At 40.0% G+C, this 26,793-nt stretch overlaps 1 protein-coding gene across 3 annotated transcripts in view; it reads left to right on the top strand.

Moving 5' to 3' along the window:
• Nucleotides 1–26,793, top strand: part of RGS22 (regulator of G protein signaling 22) — a 138,814-nt gene that overhangs the window by 39,326 nt on the left and 72,695 nt on the right. For all 3 annotated transcript variants that reach the window (XM_027561443.1, XM_027561442.1, XM_027561441.1), the window contains exons 7-12: nucleotides 2,203–2,332; nucleotides 4,863–5,463; nucleotides 6,870–7,031; nucleotides 13,468–13,642; nucleotides 24,003–24,136; nucleotides 26,489–26,603. In XM_027561443.1, the coding sequence (XP_027417244.1) occupies nucleotides 2,203–2,332; nucleotides 4,863–5,463; nucleotides 6,870–7,031; nucleotides 13,468–13,642; nucleotides 24,003–24,136; nucleotides 26,489–26,603 (1,317 nt within the window). The remainder of the gene's footprint in view (nucleotides 1–2,202; nucleotides 2,333–4,862; nucleotides 5,464–6,869; nucleotides 7,032–13,467; nucleotides 13,643–24,002; nucleotides 24,137–26,488; nucleotides 26,604–26,793) is intronic.

Raw genomic sequence — 26,793 nt, forward strand, 5'->3', positions numbered from 1 at the left:
CAGGTCATGGCGTGTTTTGGGGTCACTATCCTGCTTCTCTTTACCTTCTAATTATTAAATCTCTCTGGGAACAGGTTTCCAATATACAGTTCTTCGCAAAACCAGAAACTGCAAATATGTTACCCATGTGTTGCTCTTGTCCTAGTTTCCATTCATGACAGACATTGCTAATCAATCATAGCAGTTTTCCTGCTGAGCTAGGACTTGGCTCTAAGTTCTTTTCAACACAGCCTCCTAGGCAAGCACTTCCAATTGATCAAAGATGTCATTCAAGAGGAAAACATCTCTGTTGGAATGGATATCCTTACACTATCTTTTTGAACATTTTTTTTTCATGTGTAAGCTCCTATATAATTTTGTAGTTTGACAGTTCTATCAGCAAAATTTGGCAAAAAAAAAATGTATGCCAGTCCCATTATTTCCTCTGAATAATGCTCAGGGATGTACTAAAGTCACATTTTTCTTTTCTCTTATATTTATTTTTCAGTATTTATTTTTCCTATTAACATATGTGTTCCAATAATGTTAGGGATGTCAAAAACATACTAATGGTAGAGGTCCATAAACATGCAAAGGAAAGAATCAATCTAGGGGAATAAGTTCTGATTCCTTACATGTAAATTGAATCAAATATAAGAAAATAAAAATCAAAGTTACTTTACTTTTACTATTTTCTGTGATGGAAAAAAACTCATTTCTGTCAACTTGAGTAATACCTGAATTATATATTTCTTTTTAATAGCCTTTGAGCTTGAGTGTTCAATTTTTGGGGCTGTTAAATCATTAAACCATGACTATAGATAGGTATTAATCCTTATGATAATTAGTAATATTTCTTTGTCTTCAGTTGTACCATCGAAACACAGACAATTAACCCATCTTTTAAGAATATAAAGTAGAATAGTTAACTGTTTTTATATTTAACTAACTACTTCTTTCTCCTCTATCTTCTGCTCTCTTATCTTTTTGTATAATTAATTTAATGACTCTTGTATGTTGGTCTTAATTCCTTGATAGTTCCTTAATTATTTTGGTCTCCTCTCCGTGCTTAGGACAGAACTTGGAACAGAGAAGTCATTTAATAAATATTTTGAATGAATATAATTAGTAGTAAATGATTTGGTTTTAGAGAAAGAAAAAGAGGAAACAAAAGGAAATTAGATTCAAAGCTACTGGGGTCGCACACAGTCGGACATGACTGAAGTGACTTAGCAGCAGCATCTACCTTACTTCTAAAAGGGACAGTACCACACCAGCGGCACCTGGTGTTTCTCTCTCTTTCGCCTTTGGTCTTGTTGTGTGGCCCGACTTGCCCCGCTAATTCTCCATAATTCCATTTGAGCCTTGCCTCCTCTGTAAGTGTTCCTTAGGCTAAGAGGACTTAGTTCGAAAAAAGGAAAAGTGAGAGTAATGCTGGACACTCCCTTCTCTGCCTCTGTTGAACAAGTTGGATTATCCTAGAAAAGTAGGTGAGGACAAAGTGGGAAGAAGAATCTTCCCAGGGCATCTGAGATGCAGTTTCTTAGGACTGGGGCTTTTGAAGCTGCATGTCAGGTTGAGAATTGGATCAGCTGACTCAGGAGTACATAAAGAAAGGAAAAACTGAAGACTCTATCCAGGGGCAGGTGAGTCAGAAATCATCCTTCAGGAAGCATCCCATCCAAGCAAAGTTGCGAAAACAGAATCTAAGGTAAAGGGGAAGTTCAACGTGGAGAGGTTTCCAGTGCTACTGAGAGTAAGTTTTTGTCATATTAAGGAGGAGCTGTTAAAAACACTGAGCCTGACCAGATGGATCTGGGGGCATGAAATCATTGAGAAAGTTGTAAATGGGAGCAGCTGGCGTAAGATGCATCCAAAGACTGATGAGCTGTGGAGCCTGCCAAGTTAACCTAGATGGCGGGAGTTTGTAGTGAATCCAGGAAGGAGGGTTGTGTACTTCCGGTGGAGGAGTGAAGAATTTGATGGGTATTGGGCCCCTTTTTTTTCTTTTGATCATCTAATATGAAAATAATCTGAAATTTCCTTACCATTATTCTCAGCTAATGAATTTTTCTATGTACAATATTCTTTTCTTTCACAGCATAATTTTTCCTTTACGTATTGTACTATACAAATTGAGTATTATCATAATGATTTATCCAGATTCATGATTGGAAGAATACTGCTAATCTTGGTTAAACAAATGTGCTCCTTTCTTCCTAGGCCTCCTATACTCAAACAAAAGATTGGTTTGCCTTAGCAAAACAATGTCAGCAAACAGTACCAACCTTTTCACTACCATCTTGTGTATTCCACGACAAAATTGAATCACCAGTTGTTTCATCTGCTTCTGGTAAGCAGTAAAGGACAAGGATAAGAATGACCCCAGAACTCCTTTTTGCGTCTTTTGTTGTTGTTATTCTAAACTTACAACACTTAGCGGATAGGGAAAAAACTGGTATCTCCTGCAGCTCCACTTTCTACTCTTTTCTAAGAGACAACCTCGTATAGTGAAAAGAAGAGGGGTTTAGAACCCAACTCTGATACTTATTAGTTTGTGACTTCTGCAAATTATTCCACTTCTGGTAACCTTGATTTTGTCATCTGTAAGGTTAAACTAATGATGCATACATACTGAATATATAAAATGTTTAGTGCTTGGTACCTGGTAGACAGTCAATAAATATTTGCTTTATCATTATTTCCTATTACAGTTTACAAATTCTTATTATTAAGAATTTGAAATAAAGTGGGTACAACCTTTCTCTCCTCCCAAAAGTAAATAGTGATTTATGGAACTTGAGTTATCTTGCTAAGTTCAGACTATTTTTCACCTTGAAAAGCAGATAAATTTCTACTGTGGGTGGATGAACTTTGGTAGGTGACAGAAACTTTTCATAAATAAAGGGGACCTTCCAGAAATGGTCCAGAAAGGACTTCCCTGGTGGCTCAGACAGTAAAGCGTCTGCCTTCAATGCGGGAGACCTGGGTTCGATCCCTGGGTCGGGAAGATCCTCTGGAGAAGGAAATGGCAACCCACTCCAGTATTCTTGCCTGGAAAATCCCACAGATGGAGGAGTCTGGTAAGCTACAGTCCGTGGGGTTGGAAAGAGTCGGACATGACTGAGCGACTTCACCTTCCCTTCCCTTACCTCCAGAAATGGTAGTAATTAACATATGATATTGCTAGAGGAAAAAAAATCTAGCAATGTGATTCAGGAAGGGAATTCCACAATTCACTAAGTTATTGCACAGTTCCTTTGATAAGTACCAGAAACTTCTGAGGGTGATAAATCTGGAGTCTCTAGAATTGAAACTAAATCTAGGTAAAGAGGGAAATCATCTTTCTAATTGGAAATTACGGAATATATAGATTTCTTACTGTTGCCTCCAAATAGTGAAGTAGAAAATTGGAGAGTGAAGTTAGTGAACAGAGAGAGAAAGGATACCAGGAAGGCAGTGAGTGGAAATGCCAGGCTTGTACTCTCCCTCCGTGTTTGTGGGGTTGAGTGTATACCCACTATCCTTTCACAGGTCTACAAAAGTCTAATCTCAATTTTAGGGAAATTTATTATACATATTTTCAATTAAAATTATGAAATATTTTCAGTTTATTGAGATTTGAAATCTATTACTGAGAAAATTGAGGTTGGGACACATGGATCAGGGTTTTCCAGATCCATGGCTTTGCGAGCAGTAGATTTGCCATGTGAAATGAAGCACAGACATCAAATATTTCACTGATATCTGAAAGACTTAAAAAAAATAAGGGCTAGACTATATCTTTAGAAGAAGTGTAAATGTAGTCCAGTTGTATTTGTAAGTCTTCACAAGGACTTTATGCAATTTTGTAATTTTAATGATAGGTTGTAAGTGTAGTAGTAATAGAATTTTTCTCATAAAACAGTTTTTTTTTTAATTGCTAATATGACTCCAATTCTTGTCTGTTCATCTATCATCTCATCATCTATGGTAGCTAATTTTATTTTACCATGCACCATGAAACATTAAAGTACACACAATCATTTGGTATACACATTCTAATTCTTTAATAGACTTGGCCTTTGTATGTTGACATTATCAGCCTAAAATATTACATTTTAAAAGTGTGTCATGTCTTTTTGAAGATCCTCTTTATTGAGCATAGCAAATATTTAGTTCATCTGCCACCAACATCCTCTTCAGGTCCAGGGAAGATATGGCCAATCCCTGTTGGCATTTCTTTTCTCTCAGTTCAGTTCAGTCGCTCACTCGTGTCTGACTCTTTGCTACCCCGTGAACCACAGCACGCCAGGCCTCCCTGTCCATCACCAACTCCTGGAGTCCACCCAAACTCATGTCCATTGAGTCAGTGATGCCATCCAACCATCTCATCCTCTGTCGTCCCCTTCTCCTCCCGCCCTCAATCTTTCCCAGCATCAGGGTCTTTTCAAATGAGTCAGCTCTTTGCATCAGGTGGCCAAAGTATTGGAGTTTCAGCTTCAACATCAGTCCTTCCAATGAACACCCAGGACTGATCTCCTTTAGGATGTACTGGCTGGATCTCCTTGCAGTCCAAGGGACTCTCAAGAGTCTTCTCCAACACCACAGTTCAAAAGCATCAATTCTTTGGTGCTCAGCTTTCTTTATAGTCCAACTCTCACTCCATACATGACCACTGGAAAAACCATACCCTTGACTAGATGGACCTTTGTTGACAGAGTAATGTCCCTGCTTTTTAATATGCTGTCTACGTTGGTCATAACTTTCCTTCCAAGGAGTAAGCGTCTTTTAATTTCATGGCTGCAATCACCATCTGCAGTGATTTATAACATCTAGTTAACAATTAAAAGAAAACTTTTACATTCATATCTGATCTAATAGCCTTTTATGATTTAATACAGAGAGTTTTATCTTCGATGATGGAGTTCACCCCAGGACGAAAAAGGGCCTATTAAAAACCACTAGATTAACCTCCGAATTTGAAGAAGATGGGTCTGTATCTCTACAGGACACTCCTTCTCAAGCTCTTCTGAGGATATACCTTGAAAAGCAACAGACTGTTGATGAAAGTCTGACACTGCACTTCTCAACATGTGACGAGTTTTTAAGATCTTATGTCTCCTTTATCTTGAGAGTGGCAATTCATCAAATTCTTGGAGCAACACTTAGAGAAAGCCCAGATTACGTAAATTTCAGAAACGTAACAGAAGTGGTGTTTGATGACATTGGGGGGCCTACCTCTGGCAAGAATGTTTTGTTCAATGAAATGCTAAGGGAAGAGTCGGGAGACGTGTTAGAACCAGCAGTTTCAAAGCCTGACAGCGTTGGACTCGACAGCAGGGCTGATTGGTGTATTTCTCACAAAACTTATGACATTGGTAATAGAAAGGAGTTTGAAAGATTTAAGAAATTTTTAAAAGGTACCTTAGGGGAGAAATATTGGTGGCTATGGATGGATATTGAGAGGTTAAAAGTTCTTAAGAATCCTGGAAGACATCAAAGGTATTTCTTTTTTTTTTAAATAGTTTTAAAACCAAATTATAAAATATTAGTTTGGGTCATCTAAGCACAGACAGAAGGCCTGGAATAAATATATAAATGTAATTTATACTTTTAGAAGAATTAATAATAAGATTTATTTTATTATAATAAAATTGATTTACATAAAAGGTACCTTATGCCAGCGTAAGGGGCTGGCTGTTCCTGGCAGCCTGCTCAGTTAACAAATTCTATGGTCTTTAGCCAGATGCCACTTAGATATATCTGAATGAGATATCTGCTGGATACGATGCTGGATGTTCTCGAGAGAGCCTCTTAGGTCTGATGGGGCATGGGCCTTTGTTTAGCCGCTCCATATGTGTCAGGTCACTGTAAGTCTTACGAACCTTGGAGGACCCCGCTTTATGTCCTTCTCTTGTCTGTGTTCTCCTGATCTGCTCTGAACTCTGAAGTAGACTGGGATCCCCATTAAAGGTTTGACTGAGTAAATACTGGAGACTGGACTATTCCAGTTACTCGGTGGCGTTCAGATCACAAAGCTCATTCTTGTACATAGTTATAAGAGCAGGGGTTACCAAATGGTTGATTATGAAGCATGACCTAATTGATCCTGGGATGGAAGGCTGCTACCACTTTCTAAGACATGTTAGGGAAAGGATATACAGTCAACCTACATAGGTTCTTGAGAGTTAATACTTTATTAGTTCCTGTTGTTGCTGTCATTAATTGCCACAGATTCAGTGGCTGGAAGCAACATAAATTAATTTTCTTCTGATTAAAAGGTCAGAAGTCTAAATGGGTCTGCAGGCCTGCATTCCTTCTGGCACTTTGGGGAGAATCCATTTCCTTGGCTTTTCCCGCTTCTGAGGCCATCTGCTTTCCTTGGTTCAGGGCCCCTTCCTCTGTCTTCAGAGCCAGCACCATGACATCTTTTCTCCTCTCTAACCTCTGCTTCTGTCCTCCCATCTTTTCTCTGTGACTGTTAGCCTCCTGCCTCCTTCTTAGAAGGACTGTTAATGATTACATTAGCACCAGCTAGATAGCCCAGGATAATCTCCCCAGAAGCCTAATCACCGCTGCAGAGTCCCTTCTGTCATGTAAGATCACATTCTGAGGTTCTGGAGATGAGGGTGTGGACATCTTAGCAAGGCCATTGTCCAGCTGACCACAGCTATCCCTGCCATTCCCATACCTGTGCGAATTATTCTGACCTTCACATTGGTACTCCTGTAACTCACTTTCGGTTCTTTGTTCAGTTGCTCAGTCGTGATCCTGCTCTTTGTGACCCCACTTTTGTTTCTAAGAGAGTTCATTACTTGCCTGAAACATTTTGGAAGGGAAAATATTTGGCTAGTTGAGTATTGTGTCACCAGGCATGTGTGTGCCTATTTGTGTGTGTTTTATTTCAGACATATTGAGAAGATGAAAAAATGCTTTCTAGTGAGCAGTGGAGATTACTACCTTTCTGCAGAAGTCTTATCAAAATTTAAACTACTAGATGGATCTCAGTGGAATGAAGAACACTTAAAAAAAATTCAGACTGAGGTTTTAAAGCCCTTACTTCTTTATTGGTAAGAAAAATAATGAGAATCAAAGTTATTTGCTTTCACATTTATTAAGCTAGTTACAGGTTATACTTTTTGTCTTAAGGATATACGACTTATGGGAATTTTAAATGACAAGATTATTATATTATCTTCGGCCTTCTTTAAAGTACCTATCCTTTAGATAATGTTGGTGTTTGAGGGACTTGCAGTTCATTTCAGTTGCTCAGTTATGTCGACTCTTTGCAACCCATGAACTGCAGCACACCAGGCTTCCCTGTCCATCACCAACTCCTGGAGCTTACTTAAACTCATGTCCATCCAGTTGGTGATGCCATCCAATCATCTCATCCTCTGTTGTCTCCTTCTCCTCCTGCCCTCAATCTTTCCCAGCATCAGGGTCTTTTCCAATGAGTTGGTTCTTTGCATCAGGTGGCCAAAGTTTTGGAGTATCAGCTTCAGCATCAGTCCTTCCAATGAATATTCAGGAATGATCTCCTTTAGGATGGACTGGTTGGATCTCCTTGCAGTCCAAGGGATCAGGATGGGGAGCACGTATACCTGTGGTGGATTCATTTTGATATATGGCAAAACCAATACAATATTGTAAAGTTAAAAAAAAAGTCTTCTCCAACACTATATTTCAAAAGCATCAATTCTTGGGTGCTCAGCTTTCTTAATAGTCCAACTCTCACATCCATATATGACTACTGGAAAAACCATAGCTTTGACTAGACAGACCTTTGTTGGTAGTGTCTCTGCTTTTTAATATGCTGTCTATGTTGGTCATAGCTTTTCTTCCAAGGAGCAAGCGTCTTTTAATTTCATGGCAGCAATCACCATCTGCAGTGATTTTGGAACCTGAAAAATAAAGTCTCTCACTGTTTCCATTGTTTCCCCATCTATTTGCCACGAAGTAATGGTGACCAGATGCCATGATCTTAGTTTTCTGAATGTTGAGTTGTAAGCCAACTTTTTCAGTCTCCTCTTTCACTTTGATCAAGAGGCTCTTTAGCTCCTCTTCACTTTCTGCCATAAGAGTGGTGTCATCTGCATATCTGAGGCTATTGATATTTCTCTGTTACAAGATGGATTTTAACTCCATGTTAACTTTGTGAATGTATCCTTCTACACTTGACCTCTTATGCTCAGTATCTCTTCAAATTGATGTGTGTGTGTTTGTGTGCATGTGCGCACATGTACAATAGCTCAAGTTAGATTTATCATCTCAATAAACATTCCATGAACACTTCCTATGAGCCAAGTGCCGTGCTAAGGGTACAAGGGTAAAACATAGTCAAGTCTAGGGATCCTAGTCCAGTGGGAGGAACCTACATGTGAAACGAGCGTACTAAAAGCAAGTGTGGTGGATGCACAGGACACAGAGAAGAGGGAGTATTTCACCTGGGACTCGAGGGACTCTGTAAGCGTGGATGGAGAAGAGAATGGGCCTCGTGAAGGAAATGTATGCTATCTGAGGATCAGTGAGCTGTCCACTGTGGCCGTGATTGATCTGATGATGTCACTTGCCTGCTTTAAGGCTTTCACTAGTTACCCCCAAGCTTTCAGTGTAAGGTTCGAATTCCTTAAGGTTAAAATTCCTTTAACAAATAAGGTCATCATGATTTGTCCCTTGCCTCCGTCTCTCGATTATCTCCCATCTAGGTATTTCAGATTACTTGTATACTTTGTATTTTCCCATATATAGAGAGAATGTTGTTTTTCTCTGTATAAATTTCTGTTCTTAAATATTTAAGAAGGGCAGAAAGGTATAAATTATACTATAATATGCACCTAAATACACACCACCCAGCTTAAAAAAATTACAAATATAGTAGAAGCTTTCCTTTTCTTAATTTAACTGTTTTGAGAGAATGATAGATTCATATGAAGTTGTAAGAAATTACACAAAGATTCTGTATACCTTGGGCTTCCCCGATGGCTCAGAGGTTAAAGTGTCTGCCTGCAATGTGGGAGACCCGGGTTCGATCCGTGGGTTGGGAAGATCCCCTGGAGAAGGAAATGGCAACCCACTCCAGTATTCTTGCCTAGAGAATCCCATGGATGGAGGAGCCTGGTGGGCTATAGTCCACGGGGTCGCAAAGAGTCGGACACGACTGAGCGCTACTTAACTTTCACTTTCACTTTCTGTATACCTATTACCCAGTTCACCCCCCGACCCCCGCCACTCCGCCCCGGTGGTAACATCTTGCTTAACTGTAGTACAATATTGCAGTGATGGAATTGACATTGATAAAGCTCAACAATCTTTTTTCATATTTTGCCAGTTTCTCGTAGTTTATTTCTCTGAATATAGTTTTGTCACATGCACTTGCCATTACAGTCAAGATACCGAGCAGTTACACTACCACGTGCATCCCTTTGGATTGCTCTCTTATCAGCATGCCTGCCTCTTACCTTCCCCCTTTCTCATAATTACTGGGAAACTACTCATCTGTTATATAAATGAAATAGTGTAATATGTAATTTGGGGGGATTATTTTTTCATTCAGGATAATTCCTTTGAGATGCATCCAAGCTGTTTTGTTCTTCATTACTGAGTAGTGTTCTGTTGTGTGGATGTTACACATACAGTCTCCCATTGAGGAACATTAGGATTGTTTTCAGTCTTTTGATATTACTAATAAAGCTGCTGTGAACATTCATGTACAGATTTCTGCATGAACATAAATCTTCCTTTCTCTGGAATTAAAGTCCAGGAATGAGATTAGTGGGTCATATAATCTGTTTTTAGTTTCAATAGTGTTAGTGGCTCAGTCCTGTCTGAATGACTCTTTATGACCCCGTAGACCGTAGCCTGACAGGTTCCTCTGTCCGTGGAATTCTCCAGGCAAGAATACTGGAGTGGGTTGCCATTCCCTTCTCCAGGGGATCTTCCCAACCCAGGAATCAAACCTGCTGCTGCTGCTGCTAAGTCGATTCAGTTGTGTCCGACTCTGTGCGACCCCATAGACGGCAGCCTACCAGGCTCCCCCGTCCCTGGGATTCTCCAGGCAAGAACACTGGAGTGAGTTGCCATTTCCTTCTCCAATGCATGAAAGTGAAAAGTGAAAGTGAAGTCACTCAGTCATGTCCGACTCTTAGCGACCCCATGGACTGCAGCCCACCAGGCTCCTCCATCCATGGGATTTTCCAGGCAAAAGTACTGGAGTGGGGTGCCATTGCCTTCTCTGGATTAAACCTGGGTCTCCCGCATTTCAGGCAGGTTCTTTACTGTCAGAGCCACTAGGGGAGCCAGGGCATGGCTGCCCACTCCAGCATTCTTCCTAGAGAATTCTATGGACAGAGGAGCCTGGTGGACTACAGCCCATGGGGTCACAAGGAGTCGGATGTGACTGAGGGACTAACACTTTCACTTTCATGGATTATGCCTATGGTGTCAAGCCTGAGAACTCTTTGCCCAGTGCTATATTTGGAAGATTTTCTCCTGTGCTGTTCTTTAAAAATCTTACAATTCTATGTTTTAATTTAAATCCGTGGCCTGTTTTGAGTTAATTTTTATATAGGGTGTGAGGTTTAGGTCAAGGTTCAGTTTTGTTTTGTTTCTTGCTTATGGATATCCAGTTGCTCATCCTCATTTATTGAAAAGACTGTTTTTCCTCTTCTTTTCTATGTTTTACATTAACATACAGTAAAAGCAAACTGTATAGATTCACGTAACCACCATGACAGTCAGTGTACAAACATCACCTTAGGAAACCCTCAGAGCACCCTTTTGTCATCAGACTCTTCCTCCTCTCTTCACCCCTGGCAACCGCTGATCTGTTGTTTGTCGCTATATTTTTGTCTTTTTTTAGAGTGCCATGTAATTATACAGGATTAACTTTTTGAGACTGGCCTCTGTTGGTCAGCATCCTGCCACTGAAGCATAATGCATCCAAATTGTTGCACCTATTGTAGTTCGTCCATTTTGTTATTTTGACTTTCCAGTTGTTCACCGTTGGTAAGTAGAAATGTGATTGACATGTGTGTGCACTCAGCTCAGGTTGGAGAGAGCAGAAGCCCTTCCATCCCAACTGCTAACCTCAAACAGGCCTGCTGCACCTCCTGGCTCTTCCGGTGCTCCTCCATTCTCAGGCCATCAGGCACTTCCTTACTCTTGTGGCCTATACACCGATGTCATGCAGGTCTTGTGGCTGATCTTTTGTACCCACTGCCTGTACCTTGGGGTTTGTGGGCTACCTTGTCACATTAGCACGTGTTATTCTAAACATTGTCCATGAGTTTTTGGTTTTGCTATCTAGTCATGCTGTTTTTTTTTCTTTAAATTTTATTTTATTTTTAAACTTTACAATATTCTATTGGTTTTGCCAAATATCGAAATGAATCTGCCACAGGTATACATGTGTTCCCCATCCTGAACCCTCCTCCCTCCCCATACCATCCCTCTGGGTCGTCCCAGTGCACCAGCCCCAAGCATCCAGTATCGTGCATTGAACCTGGACTGGCGACCTGTTTCATACATGATAGTATACATGTTTCAATGCCATTCTCCCAAATCTTCCCACCCTCTCCCTTTCCCACAGAGACCATAAGACTGTTCTATACATCAGTGTCTCTTTTGCTGTCTCGTATACAGGGTTATTGTTACCATCTTTCTAAATTCCATATATATGCATTAGTATACTGTATTGGTGTTTTTCTTTCTGGCTTACTTCACTCTGTATAATAGGCTCCAGTTTCATCCATCTCATTAGAACTGATTCAAATGAATTCTTTTTAATGGCTGAGTAATACTCCATTGTGTATATGTACCACTGCTTTCTTATCCATTCATCTGCTGATGGACATCTAGGTTGCTTCCATGTCCTGGCTATTATAAACAGTGCTGCAATGAACATTGGGGTACACGTGTCTCTTTCCCTTCTGGTTTCCTCAGTGTGTATGCCCAGCAGTGGGATTGCTGGATCATAAGGCAGTTCTATTTCCAGTTTTTTAAGGAATCTCCACACTGTTCTCCATAGTGGCTGTACTAGTTTGCATTCCCACCAACAGTGTAAGAGGGCTCCCTTTTCTCCACACCCTCTCCAACATTTATTGCTTGTAGACTTTTGGATCGCAGCCATTCTGACTGGCGTGAAAAGGTACCTCATAGTGGTTTTGATTTGCATTTCTCTGATAATGAGTGATGTTGAGCATCTTTTCATGTGTTTGTTAGCCATCTGTATGTCTTCTTTGGAGAAATGTCTATTTAGTTCTTTGGCCCATTTTTTGATTGGGTCATTTATTTTTATGAAGGGTTTCGGAGATGTAGAAAAACAATATTGCTGACATTGCCATTTTCTCAGAATCCTTTCTTACCTTTTTTCTTGATCTAGCTAAATCCTGTGTATTCTTTAAAATTCAAACCTAAGTACAAAGAAACACTCATATATTTCCCACCATGTTGGTTGGGAAATAAAGCATTGCGAAGAGCCCTGAAGGTGCCTTGCTGGTTGCACCGTCCTCCATCCACTTGGAGGTAGCTACTTTCTGGACTTGTGATTACCACCTTACTTTTCATTGCAGTTTTACCAAACATGTATGCAAATAAATCCCTGAACATGTATTTTTATCTTCCTGTTCTACAGCTTTATAAAAACGGAATCATGTCGCATGCCTTCTTTTGTGTCTTCTGTCAACATTATGGGCTTCCCTGGTGGCTCAGACTGTAAAGAATCTGCCTGCAATGTGGGAGACCTAGATTTGATCCCTGGGTCAGGAAGATCCCCTGGAGAAGGAAATGGCTACCCACTCCAGTATTCTTGCCTAGAAAATTCCTTGGACAGAGGAGCCTGGTGGGCTGTAGTCCATGGCATCACAAAGAGTCAGACACGACTGATTTGACTGTAACTGTATTGAGAGTTTTATCCATTTTCACTGTTGTATACAGTATTCCATTGCATCAACATACCACAGATTATTTATTGTTTTAAAAAATTTGTGTCATTTTCTCTTTTTACAATTACAAGCAATGCTGTACGCATATCCCCTTTTCCAAAATAGTTGTACCAACTGCACGCCCACCAACAGAATATGAGAGTGCTTATTACTACAAATTCATGATAACATTTGATAGTGTGAGATTCTTAAATTTTGGGCTATGTATTTGGTATGTCATTGGCGTGTGGTGTTTTTAATTTGCATTTCCCTTATTATTGTTGATGTTGATAACTTTTCAATATTTAGTGGTCATTTGGATTTCAGCTTTCATAAGTTCCCTGTGTATCTTCTTTGCCCACTTTTCTTTTGAGAGATACATAGATAGATGGATAGATATAGATAGATAACACACATGTACACACACATAACACTGGGGGGAGAGGATAGGGAGCAGGAAAAGAAGAAGAAATTATTAGAAAAGGGATGTGGCAAGACTGATAATTGTGAACACATATTATATGTTCTGATTTTTGAGGCTTATTGCCTAGATTAATCTTAAATCTGTGTTCCCTCTAACTAGGGCACCAAGATTCTGTGTTACTCACACATCCTCAACAAAACATGCTAGTGCCGAGCTGAAATTCTGGCACCTTCGTCAGGAGCAGCCGAGGAAGGATGTTGACCCTTTCCCACAAATGGCAACCCTCTTGCCGTTAAGACCCAAATCTTGCATTCCACAGCTACCTGAGATGCAGGTAGGTTGTCCAGCGATACTTTGATCTCTTAAGTTTGTACTGAAATGTCGATGCTTGGGTTTTGTACACTAGCCCTGAAGTTTTATCATAAGCTTTTAATTTTTTTTTTTTGTTTTTGTTAATGTGCATGCTGCAGCAATTGGGAAATAAGAAAATCTATGGTTTGTTCTTGGAGAAGGCAATGGCACCGCACTGCAGTACTCTTGCCTGGAAAATCCCATGGATGGAGGAGCCTGGTGGGCTGCAGTCCATGGGGTCGCTAAGAGTCAGACACGACTGAGCGACTTCACTTTCACTTTTCACTTTCAAGCATTGGAGAAGGAAATGGCAACCCACTCCAGTATTCTTGCATGGAGAATCCCAGGGACGGGGGAGCCTGTTGGGCTGCCGTCTATGGGGTTGGACACGACTGAAGCAACTTAGCAGCAGCAGCAGCATGGTTTGTTCTTCACCAGTCTGCCAATGTGATTTTTGAAAATGCACAATCATGTTGCTTCAGTTCAGTTCAGTTCAGTCGCTCAGTCGTGTCCGACTCTTTGTGACCCCATGAATCGCAGCACGCCAGGCCTCCCTGTCCATCACCAACTTCCGGAGTTCACCCAGACTCAGCGTCCATCAAGTCAGTGATGCCATCCAGCCATCTCATCCTTTGTCGTCCCCTTCTCCTCCTGCCCCCAATCCCTCCCAGCATCAGAGTCTTTCCCAATGAGTCAACTCTTTGCATGAGGTAGCCAAAGTACTGGAGTTGCAGCTTTAGCATCATTCCTTCCAAAGAAATCCCAGGGCTGATCTCCTTCAGAATGGACTGGTTGGATCTCCTTGCAGGCCAAGGGACTCTCAAGAGTCTTCTCCAACACCACAGTTCAAAAGCATCAATTCTTCGGCGCTCAGCCTTCTTCACAGTCCAACTCTCACATCCATACATGACCACAGGAAAAACCATAGCCTTGACTAGACGAACCTTTGTTGGCAAAGTAATGTCTCTGCTTTTCAATATGCTATCTAGGTTGGTCATAACTTTCCTTCCAAGGAGTTAACATCTTTTAATTTCATGGCCGCAGTCACCATCTGCAGTGATTTTGGAGCCCAAAAAATAAAGTCTGACACTGTTTCCACTGTTTCTCCATCTATTTCCCATGAAGTGATGGGACCGGATGCCGTTATCTTCATTTTCTGAATGTTGAGCTTTAAGCCAACTTTTTCACTCTCCACTTTCACGTTCATCAAGAGGCTCTTTAGTTCTTCTTCACTTTCTGCCATAAGGGTGGTTTCATCTGCATGTCTGAGGTTATTGATATTTCTTCTGGCAATCTTGATTCCAGCTTGTGCTTCTTCCAGTCCAGCGTTTCTCATGATGTATTCTGCATATAAGTTAAATAAGCAGGGTGACAGTATACAGCCTTGATGTACTCCTTTTCCTATTTGGAACCAGTCTGTTGTTCCATGTCCAGTTCTAACTGTTGCTTCCTGACCTGCATACAAATTTCTCAAGAGGCAGATCAGGTGGTCTGATATTCCCATCTCTTTCATAATTTTCCACAGTTTATTGTGATCCACACAGTCAAAGGCTTTGGCATAGTCAATAAAGCAGAAATAGATGTTTTTCTGGAACTTTCTTGCTTTTTCCATGATCCAGCGGATGTTGGCAATTTGATCTCTGGTTCCTCTGCCTTTTCTAAAACCAGCTTGAACATCTCGAAGTTCACGGTTCACATATTGCTGAAGCCTGGCTTGCAGAATTTTGAGCATTACTTTACTAGCGTGTGAGATGAGTGCAATTGTGCGGTAGTTTGAGCACTCTTTGGCATTGCCTTTCTTTGATTGGAATGAACACTGACCTTTTCCAGTCCTGTGTCCACTGCTGAGTTTTCCAAATTTGTTGGCATATTGAGTGCAGCACTTTCAGAGCATCATCTTTCAGAATTTGAAAGAGCTCAACTGGAATTCCATCACCTCCACTATCTTTGTTCGTAATGATGCTTTCTAAGGCCCACTTGACTTCACATTCCAGGATGTCTGGCTCTAGGTGAGTGATCACACCATCGTGATTATCTGGGTCGTGAAGATCTTTCTTGTACAGTTCTTCTGTGTATTCTTGCCATCTCTTCTTAATATCTTCTGCTTCTGTTAGGACCATACCATTTCTGTCGTTTATTGAGCTCATCTTTGCATGAAATGTTCCCTTGGTATCTCTAATTTTCTTGAAGAGATCTCTAGTCTTTCCCATTCTGTTGTTTTCCTCTATTTCTTTGCATTGATTGCTGAAGAAGGTTTTCTTATCTCTTCTTGCTATTCTTTGGAACTCTGCATTCAGATGCTTATATCTTTCCTTTTCTCCTTTGCTTTTTGCTTCTCTTCTCTTCACAGCTATTCGCTTACTTGCTCAAAACTCCCTAGTGGCCTCCTCTTTCAGTCAGAATACAAGCTAGAGTCTTTATGCAGCTGTCCATGGCCCTGCTAGCTTCCCTGCCTTATTTCCCAGCATTTTCTCTAGCTTACACCACTCCAGTGCTGTTTCTGGAACACACCAGACACCTGAGAGTGTTGCACTTGCTGTTTCCCTTCAGTTGGAGCACTCTTCCTCCAGATATGTGTGTGGTCACCCCTCACACACCTCAGTGTCTGCCCTGGCATCACTTAGTCAGAGAGGCTGTCCTTGATTCTTCCATGTAAGCACGCTCTGCGGGCCAGCACAGATTCCCTCCCTCACTATCCAAGCCCTCTGCTCTGCCTTATTTTGCCTCATCATACTTAAGACCATGCTGATTTATGTTTATTGCCTTTCACCTCCTACCAGAATATAAGGGACTTTTCTTTGTTAACTGCTGTCTTTCAGTGCCTGGAATAGTGCCTGGTGCTTAATAAGTATAAACTGAACAAATGAGTGAAAAATAGCAATGGCAAAATTAGAAATAGTGAGCATTATTTTCATAACAGGGAAGAATAAGATAGGACAAAAAATAGAAAAAGTCCACAAAGAGAAGAAAAGTTAACCAAATTTACAGAGAAGAAGTAAATAACCCTATGTGCTTTGGCACAGAGATGTAATAAATGTAGCTAAGACATACATTTCAGAAGTAAAGAGCCTTATTAATCTTTCCAGCCTTTAAAGGTGTCACAGAATGTTGTGTTATTGACCATAGTCACACACGACCCCTTCAAAAATGAGTACTTTGTGATTAAAATAGCTTTTTTAAAAGTCAGGAAGATGTATAATGTGACTTTTAAAATTCTGCTTCTACAAGTAGTGCGTTGGAGCTGCAAGTACCTTACAGTTTTTCTGCCAGTTGTTTCGTAACCCTGCATGCATTCTAGCATCACAGAGAGCTTTTAGACATACTGATGCCTGGGTCCCACCTTCAGAGAGTCAGATTTAATTGATACAGGCTGAGTGCATTCAGTTCAGTTCAGTCGCTAAGTCGTGTCCAACTCTTTCCAACCCTGTGGGCTGCAGCACAGCAGGATTCCCTGTCCATCACCAGACCGGGTGAGAGTCACTCTCTAAAATCAGGAGTTTGGCTTAAAATTGAGGTTCTCATCCTGCCTGAGCATTATTATTTTTGGCCACATCGTGTGGCATGTGGTATCTCAGTTCCCTGACAAGGGAACTAACCCATGTCCCCTGCATTGGAAGGTGGATTTTTAACCACTGGATCACCAGGGAAGTCCCTGGAGCCACATTTTAGAACCTATATTTCAATAAGATTCCTGGGTGATTTGCTGCAAAGCACCACTACAAGTTGGTGGTTCTCAAGCTTCAGTGAGTCACCTGAACAGCTTGTTAGAATAGAGACTTGAGGGCTCCTCCTAAAGATCAAGATTCAGTAGGTCTGGGATGGGGCCCAAGGATTTGCATATCTAACAAGCTTGCTCCCAGGTGATGCTCCTGCTGGCCTGGGGACCACACCTTGAGTTAGTGTCATTATAGTGAACTGATGGTTTCTTAGCCATTATGCAGGCACTTTTCTGACCTCCTCTGCCCCAGGGCCTTTTTGTATGCCACTTAACTCATCAGCTGAGTTTCCTTGTTAGTCCATGTGACTGAGTCACTCAGTCACCAGGTTACTACAAATCTTAGAGACGTGGTGTAGTGAGCACACTTGGCTTTCTGAGTGTCATCATCACACATGTTATCATTGGTGTTTTCTAGTTGGGTAACTCATTTTGATCTCATTCTGTTTCTCCTTGGCAGAAAACAGTGTAAGCAATAGAACTTGATTCTATTTTCTTTATTTTTCCTATTTTAAAAGTTAAAATATCTTTTATACAAAGTAAAATTCACCTTTTTGTTCTGAAATTTTTGACAGATATATACATTGTGTATCTACCATCTCAATCATGATATGGAACAGCTCCTTTACCCGCCCCCAGTTCTACTGTGCCCTTTTGACAGTATTTTTTTTTTCTATCAAAAGAAAAGATTTTTTTTCTTTCGGGCTACTTTTTCTAGCTTTCTCCCAAGCTAGAAAGCTCAAAAATACTAACTTGGGCCATCCTTTAATTTTACGTATAATTCACTTAAATTATTTTTTTATATTTAGAAAGCTTTTTATAGTGGTAAAAGCACATGGATCACAGCCTTGTCTAACTCAAAGAAACTATGAGCCATGCTGTGTAGGGCCCCCCAAACGGATGGGTCATGGTGGAGAGTTCTGATAAAACGTGCTCCACTGCAGAAGGGAATGGCAAACCACTTCAGCATTCTTGTCTTGAGAACCCCATGATCAATATAAAAAGACAAAAAGATATGACACTGAAAGATGAATTCCCCAGGTTTGGAGGTGCCCAGATATGTTCCTGGAGAAGAGTGGAGAAATAGTTCCAGAAGGAGTGAAGAGGCTGAGTCAAAGTGGAAACAATGCCCAGTTGTGGATGTGTCTGGTGGTGAAAGTAAAGTCCGATGCCGTAAAGAGCAATATTGCATAGAAACCTGGCATGTTAGGTTCGTGAATCAAGGCAAATTGGAAGTGGTCAAACAGGAGATGGCAAGAGTGAGTATTGACGTTTTAGGAATTAGTGAACTAAAATGGATGGGAATGGGCAAATTTAATTCAGATGACCTTTATATCTACTACTATGGGCAAGAATCCCTTAGAAGAAATGGAGTAGCTCTCATAGTCAACAAAAGATTCCACAATGCAGTACTTGGGTGCAATATCAAAACGACAGAATGATCTCTGTTCATTTCCAAGGCAAACCATTCAGTAATCACAGTAATCCAACTCTATGCCCCAACAACTAATGCCAGAGAAGCTGAAGTTGAAAGGTTCTGTAAAGACCTACAAGACTTTCTAGAACTAACACCAAAAAAACCACACAAAAAGATGTCCTTTTCATCATAGGGAACTGGAATACAAAAATAGGAAGTCAAGAGATGCCTGGAGTAACAGGCAAGTTTGACCTTGAAATACAAAAAGAAGCAGGGCAAAGGCTAACAGATTTACCAAGAGAACACACTGGTCATAGCAAACACCCTCCTCCAGCCACAAAAGAAACAACTCTACACATGGACATCACCAGATGGTCAATACCAAAATCAGACTGATTATATTCTTTGCAGCCTTAGATGTAGAAGCTCTATATAGTCAGCAAAAACAAGACTGGGAGCTGACTGTGACTCAGATCATGAACTCCTTATTGCCAAATTCAGACTTAAATTGAAGAACGTAGGGAAAACCAGTGGGCCATTAGGTATGATCTAAATCAAATCCCTTACGATTGTACTGTAGAAGTGACAAATAGATTCAAGGGTTTAGATTGCATAGACAGAGTGCCTGAAGAATTGTGTACAGAGGTTCTTAACATTGTACAGGAGACTGTGACTAAAACCATCCCCAAGAAAAAGAAATGCAAAAAGGCAAAATGGTTGTCTGAGGAGGCCTTACAAAGAGCTGAGAAAAGAGAAGTGGAAGGCAAAGGAGAAAAGGAAGGATATACCCATTTAAATGCAGAGTTCCAAAGAATAGCAAGGAGAGATGAGAAAGACTTCCTAAGTGAAATAGAGATGCAAAGAAATAGAGGAAAACAATAGAATGGGAAAGACTAGAGATCTCCTTAAGAAAATTAGAGACACCAAGGGAACATCCGGACACAACTGAGCGACTGATCTGATCTGATCTGAAGGGAACATTTCATGTGAAGATAGGCACAGTAAAGGACAGAAACGATGTGGACCTAACAGAAGCAGAAGATATTAAGAAGAGGTGGCAAGAATGCACAGAAGAACTACACAAAAAAGATCTTCATGACACCAGATGGTGTGATCGCTCACCTAGAGCCAGGCATCCTGGAATGTGAAGTCAAGTGGGCCTTAGGAAGCAACACTACGAACAATGTTAGTGGAGGTGATGGAATTCCAGTTGAACTATTTCAAATCGTAAAAGAGGATGCTGTGAAAGGGCTGCACTCAATATGCCAGCAAGTTTGAAAAACTCATCAGTGGCCACAGAACTGGAAAAGGTCAGTTTTCATTCCAATCCCAAAGAAAGGCAATTCCAAAGAATGCTCAAACTACCGCACAATTGCACTCATCTCACACACTAGCAAAGTAATACTTAAAATTCTCTAAGCCAGGCTTCAAGAGTACATGAACCGAGAACTTCTAGATGTTCAAGCTGGATTTAGAAAAGGCAGAGGAACCAGAGATCAAATTGCCAACATCCGTTGGATCATCAAAAAAGCAAGAGAGTTCCAGGAAAACATCTACTTCTGCTTTGTTGACTATGTGAAAACCTTTGACTATGTGGATCACAACAAACTGTGGAAAATTCTTAAAGAGATGGGAACACCAGACCACCTTACCTGCCTCCTGAGAAATCTGTATGCAAGTCAAGAAACAACAATTAGAACCAGACATGGAACAACAGACTGCTTCCAAATTGGGAAAGGAGTACATCGAGGCTGTATATTGTCACCCTGCTTATTTGACTTACATGCAGAGTACATCATGTGAAATGCCAGGCTGGATGAAGCACAAGCTGGAATCAAGATTGCCGGGAGAAATATCAGTAACCTCAGATATGCAGATGATACCACTCTAATGGCAGTAAGCAAAGAGGAACTAAAGAGCCTCTTGATAAAAGTGAAAGAGGAGAGTGAAAAAGCTGGCTTAAAACTCAACATTCAAAAAACGAAGATCATGGCATCTGGTCCCATGGGGAAACAATGGAGACAGTGACAGACTTTATTTTTGGGCTCTAAAATCACTTTAGATGGTGACTGCAGCCATGAAATTAAAAGATGCTTGCTCCTTGGAAGAAAAGCTGTGACAAACCTAGACAAACCTAGACAGTGTATTAATAAGCAGAGTATAATGGCAAAACTTTGCTAAAAAAAATCCATCTAGTCAAAGCTATGGTTTTTCCAGTAGTCATGTATGGATGTGAGAGTTGGACCATAAAGAAAGCTGAGCACTGAAGAATTTATCCTTTTGAACTGTGGTGTTGGAGAAGACTCTTGAGGGTCCTTTGGACTGCAAGGAGATCCAACCAGTCCATCCTAAAGGAGATCAGCCCTGGGTGTTCATTGGTAGGACTGATGTTGAAGCTGAAACTCCAATACTTTGGCCACCTGATGCGAAGAGCTGACTCATTTGAAAAGACCCTGATGCTGAGAATGATTGAAGGCAGGAGGAGAAGGGGACAACAGAGGATGAGATGGTTGGATGGTATCACTGACTCAAGGGACATGAGTTTGATAAGCTCTGAGAATTGATGAAGGACAGGGAACCCTAGCATACTGCAGTCCATGGGGTCACAAAGAGTCGGACAGAATTGAAGGACTGAACAACAATAACAAAAAGCACATGAAAAAATTTATCATCTTAACCATTTTCAAGTGTACATTGCAGTAGTAATATAAGTATATTTGCATTGTTGTATAACAGATCTTCAGAACTATTTTACCTTGCAAATTTGAAACTATATAACCATTCACCAACACCTCTTGCATCCCCATTCTACTTTGTCTCTATGAATTTGACCACTTTTGTATGATACACTTTTAATAAGCCCTGTCTCCTGTGGTGCCACTTATTTACAGAGTGTTGCTTAATGTCATGCTGTGTTCCAAATTACTAAAACAGATGTGAGCCCTGATACCTAGGACATTATATGCAAAACATCAGTCTCAGTTCAGTTGATCAGTCGTGTCTGACTCTTTGCAACCCCATGGACTCCAGTATGCCAGGCTTCCCTGTCCATCACCAACTCCCAGGGCTTACTCAAACTCATGTCCATAGAGTTGGTGATGCCATCCAGCCATCTCATCTGTCGTCCCCTTCTCCTGCCACCTTCAATCTTTCCCAGCATCAGGGTCTTTTCCAATGAGTCCATTCTTCGCATCAGGTAGCCAAAGTATTGGGAGTTTCAGCTTCAGCATCAGTCCTTCCAATGAATATTCAGGACTGATTTCCTTTAGGATGGACTGGTTGGATCTCCTTGAAGTCCAAGGGACTATCAAGAGTCTTATCCAACCCCACAGTTAATAAGCATCAATTCTTCAGTACTCAGCTTTCTTTATAGTCCAACTCTCAAATATCCGCACATGACGACTGGAAAAACCATAGTTTTGACTAGACAGACCTTTGTTGGCAAAGTAATGTCTCTGCTTTTTAATATGCTGTCTAGGTTGGTCACAGCTTTTCTTCCAAGGAGCAAGCGTCTTTTAATTTCATGGCTGCAGTCACTATCTTCAGTGATTTTGGAGCCCCCAGAATAAAGTCTCTCACTATTTCCCCATCTCTTTGCCATGAAGGGATGGTGACCGGATGGCATGATCTTCGTTTTTTGAATGTTGAGTTTTAAGCCAGCTTTTTCACTCTTCTCTTTCACTTTCATCAAGAGGCTCTTTAGTTCCTCTTCACGTTCTGCCATAAGGGTGGTGTCATCTGCATATCTGAGGTTACTGATATTTCTCCCAGCAATCTTGATTCCAGCTTGTGCTTCGTCCAGCCCAGCATTTTGCATGATGTATTCTGCACATAAGTAATTAATTTTGTTTATAGAATTCTTAAAAAATTATTAGTAGCTGTTAGCTAGAATGCATATAAGATTTTATTGTTTGTTCTGGATAGTAAAGCATCACAAATATATTTCTTGCTGTCCAGCAGCATATATTACATTCTTTTGAAGCTGGCATATAGGAAGTGGTTTTTTTTTTTTTTTTTGGTTTGTTTTTCAAATTATAAAAATAGTAAAACTTGGGATTCACCTGGTGGTCCAGTGGCTAAGACTCCACACTCCCAATGCAGGGGACACAGGTTTGGTCCCTTGTCATGGAGCTAGATCCCACATGCTGCAGATAAGACTTTGCGTGTTGCAACTAAAGATCCTGCATACTGCAATGAGGATCAAGAATCCTGCATGCCACAATTAAGACCCAGTGTGGTCAAATAAATACATATTAAATAAATAAGTAAAAGCATTATATTAAAAATAATAAAACTGTAAATTTGGAAACTTAGACAAGTTTTGAAAGAAAGAGACAAGTCACTCTGATCTCATCTACTTCTAGACAACTGTTAACTTATTTTCTCTTAGGCTTTTTGTGAATTTTTAATTTTAATACATTTATATTTTTGGATTCTGGTAATGTAACATCTTCATTAGTATTTTTCCAGGTGTTGTAATTTTGATAATCCTTACTTTAAAATATTGTATAATATTACATTTATATATATATATATAAATATACATATATGCAAGTGTATAATTGTTTCTTTCTCCTCCCTGGACATTTAGGTGTTTCTGCTTTTTTGATTCATGTGTGTAGCATCTCATGTTCTAGATTTAAATAATTAACTTTTACTGCAAAAAACATTTAAGAATGGGAATGATACCCATAAAAATAAAATGTCCAAAAATGGAAGGAAATAGTCTAAGATAGAGCCTCTTATGGACCAATGGTTTCCACAAGTCTTTTCCCACCCCGCTACCTGCATTCCCCACTTCACAACACGTACATTCGCTCACACACACACACACACAAACACTCATATACACACATGTACACATACATACAGCACTAAATTCTTCCTCCAGGAAAGAGTCTTCTTTCGCAATAGTGGGGGACCTTTGGCCTTTTAAAATGCTCTAAATAGGTCTAGAGATTTCAGCCTGATGGCTGCTTTAAAGTTGGAGTTTGAGAAGAGGAATAAGAATATTTAATAGTTAAGAATTAAAAATAAAAATATTTTTATTCTCCTTCTTAAACATAGCATAGTAGGTGATAGAGTGAGGGAAGAAACCCTGTAGTGATCAGAGTAAATTTGAGGTATCTATGGAGAATGTGCTTTATTCTCTGTCCATTTTTCCCTACTTGGCCCATTCTTCACTTTGTTCATCATCTTACTACTTTTTAGAAAGAAGAATCCAGTTTACTACAACTTCCTAAATCTCCCAAGAAATCACCTAGAGTAAAGACAGCAGTTTATAAACCTTGGAAGAGTGAGTCTTTGAATCCAGTTTCTTCTAAGGATGATGTGATTGAGAAAGGGTAGGTGCAGCTTTCTGTGTCCCAGTGCTTTTCTGCAATGGTAAGATGTTTGAAAAATTTAAAGATTAAATAGAAATTGAAAATGAATACTTTTCTTTTTTTACATGGGTTCTTATATTTCAGGGATAGATATTAGAGTTATACTCGCATGCATACTCTAAATTAAGAGCAGAACTCTTGAGACTAGTAATATTTCTCAAATTTGAGAATTCAAAATACTAATAATATTCTGCTTATTTAATGTAGTATGCTTTAAAAATTCATTTAGAGTTGCCCATCTGTTTGCCCTTTTCATTGTTCTTTATTTCAAATGGAATTCTTTTCCTTCAGCCTGAAAAAATACCCTTTGGTATTAACTTTGGTGTGGGGTCTGCTGGTGGATAGTTCTTTGTTTAGTGATTTATTAGCTCACATTTACTCTTTTTTACTGAGATAAAATTTACCTATTGTAAAATTCACCATTTTAATCACGATCAGGTATAAAATTCAGTGGTTTTTAGTTATGTTTACATGGTTATAAAACTATCATCACTATGTAATTCCGAAACAACTCATCACCCGAAAAAGCAGCTCCATGTCTCTAGCAGCCACTCCTCATTCTCCCCTCCCCCAATGCCGGGCAATCACTCATCTGCGTAGGCTCTGTGCCTCTCTTTTCCAAGGCCAGAGAGAGAGGGGCTCAGATACCAAGGCGGTGAGGCTTCCTTGGCGGCGAAATAGGACAGTTCTTCCTGAGTCAGAATGGAAGGAAATAAGGATGGGTATGAAAGTGAAAGTGACGTCACTCAGTCGCGTCCAACTCTTTGCAGCCTCATGGACTGTAGCCTACCAGGCTTCTCCATCCATAGGATTTTCCAGGCCGGAGTACTGGAGTGGGTTGCCATTTCCTTCTCCAGAGGATCTTCCCAACTCAGGGACTGAACCCAGGTCTCCCACATTGTAGGCAGACGCTTTTACCATCTGATCTACCAGGGAAGTCAAGGATGGGTATTGGTGGATATATTTGTTGATAGATAAATTTGAAATGCTTTCAGCTGCAAATAACAGAAAAGTTGATCAACAGTGGCTTAGAAAAATTTGATTTTTTTTTTTTCCCGCAGAACGAGAAATCTGAGTGTAAGCAACTGCCAGTGTCCATTCACCAGATCAGGAGTATCAAGGCTTAAAACTTTGTAATGCTCTTGGCCATTTCTTTGCAGTCAGTAGAGTCACAGTTCCTGACATCAGGCTTTCAAATCATAAAGAAGGAAGGGGGCAGTATCTATTAATTCTCTCCCTGTAGTCGGGAAAGCAGGCTTTCATAGAAGCTCCCCAGCAGACTTAATTTTTTATCTCATTAGTCACAGCTGGGTTACACAACCATTTGTCCCTCCCTGGTGTCTTTTTAAGGGAATATTTAGCTTTTTTAGTATTTCATGGTGCTGGTGATAGAATCATGTTGCTGGACATGGGTGTTGAGTTAGCTGGTCGATTAATAGTGTCTGCTACATGAGGGAGGGGAAACTGAAGCATGTTGTACCTACATTTTGTCTGAGAAGAAACTGCAGAGTAACCTGCTGGTGGGTTAGAGTTGAGGGAGATTGATGAGTTGGAAGAAGCATGTTTTATGGAACTGGAAAGTGAGGTTTGGAATGATTGCATTGGCCTGTGGGAGAGGGAACTGGATGAGAAAATGTAAAAAGATAAGGTCCAAAGTCATTAGGTCTAACTCCAGAGTCTTCTGTTATCTCATCTCAGGCTACCACATATAAACCCTTATGAGAGCCACCTGTTAGGAGGATTAAATATATTCATATGAATTATTTCTGGCACAGCGTTTGGCATGTAGTTTAGCTTTTAGTGTCCTCTTGCCCTAAGAAAATTAGTCAACTTTCTGCATTTTAAACAAGACTTTCTCTGCTTACCTTCATATATTGCTCACTATTCTCCCCATCTGAAGAATCCCTTTACACATAGAGAGAATGTATCTTCCACCAATTATTCAGGAAAAAAATCTCATTTCTTTAATTACTAACATAGCTCCAAAGGACTTCTCATTATTACACGCCCATAGTTTTATTATCCATCCCAGACATTTGGCATCTGTGATACATTCACAAATCCATTCAACCAGCATTTATCTTATTGAGAGTCATCTTTCTGTATGACTATACTTCATTTTCTCAACTTCCTCTTGAGGGCTGGACTTGATGCTTATATATATATATGTATATATATATATATATATATATATTTTTTTTTTTTTATCTAGTTCTCACAGTGCTTAGAAGCAGTCCTAAGATTTAGTACATGTATACCAAAGGTGCTTAAAATATTTGTTGATTGATTAATTAGTTCTCATCCCTATAATAGGTCAAGGCACATGTCAGAAAGCAGCAAAGTTATTCGTTTAACATCTTTTACTGACATTTCTGAATGTCTGAAGCCCCAGCTGGATAGAAGATATACCTATACAGAAGAACCTTTGGTAAGTAATTGGAGGACTAATTTGACTCTTCATTTTACCTAATCAATGTCCCCTGACTTTAGAAAATTTTTATTTATTTACCATAATAATTTTTTCTTTATTGAACAAAAATTTATTCTTTACTTCCAAAAGGATTTTTATAAAAAGTTTCTTTTTAAAAATCTATTTATTAATTAATAAATTATTTATT

The sequence above is a fragment of the Bos indicus x Bos taurus genome, chromosome 14 (assembly GCF_003369695.1).
Source record: "Bos indicus x Bos taurus breed Angus x Brahman F1 hybrid chromosome 14, Bos_hybrid_MaternalHap_v2.0, whole genome shotgun sequence".
Taxonomy (NCBI): Eukaryota; Metazoa; Chordata; class Mammalia; order Artiodactyla; family Bovidae; genus Bos; species Bos indicus x Bos taurus.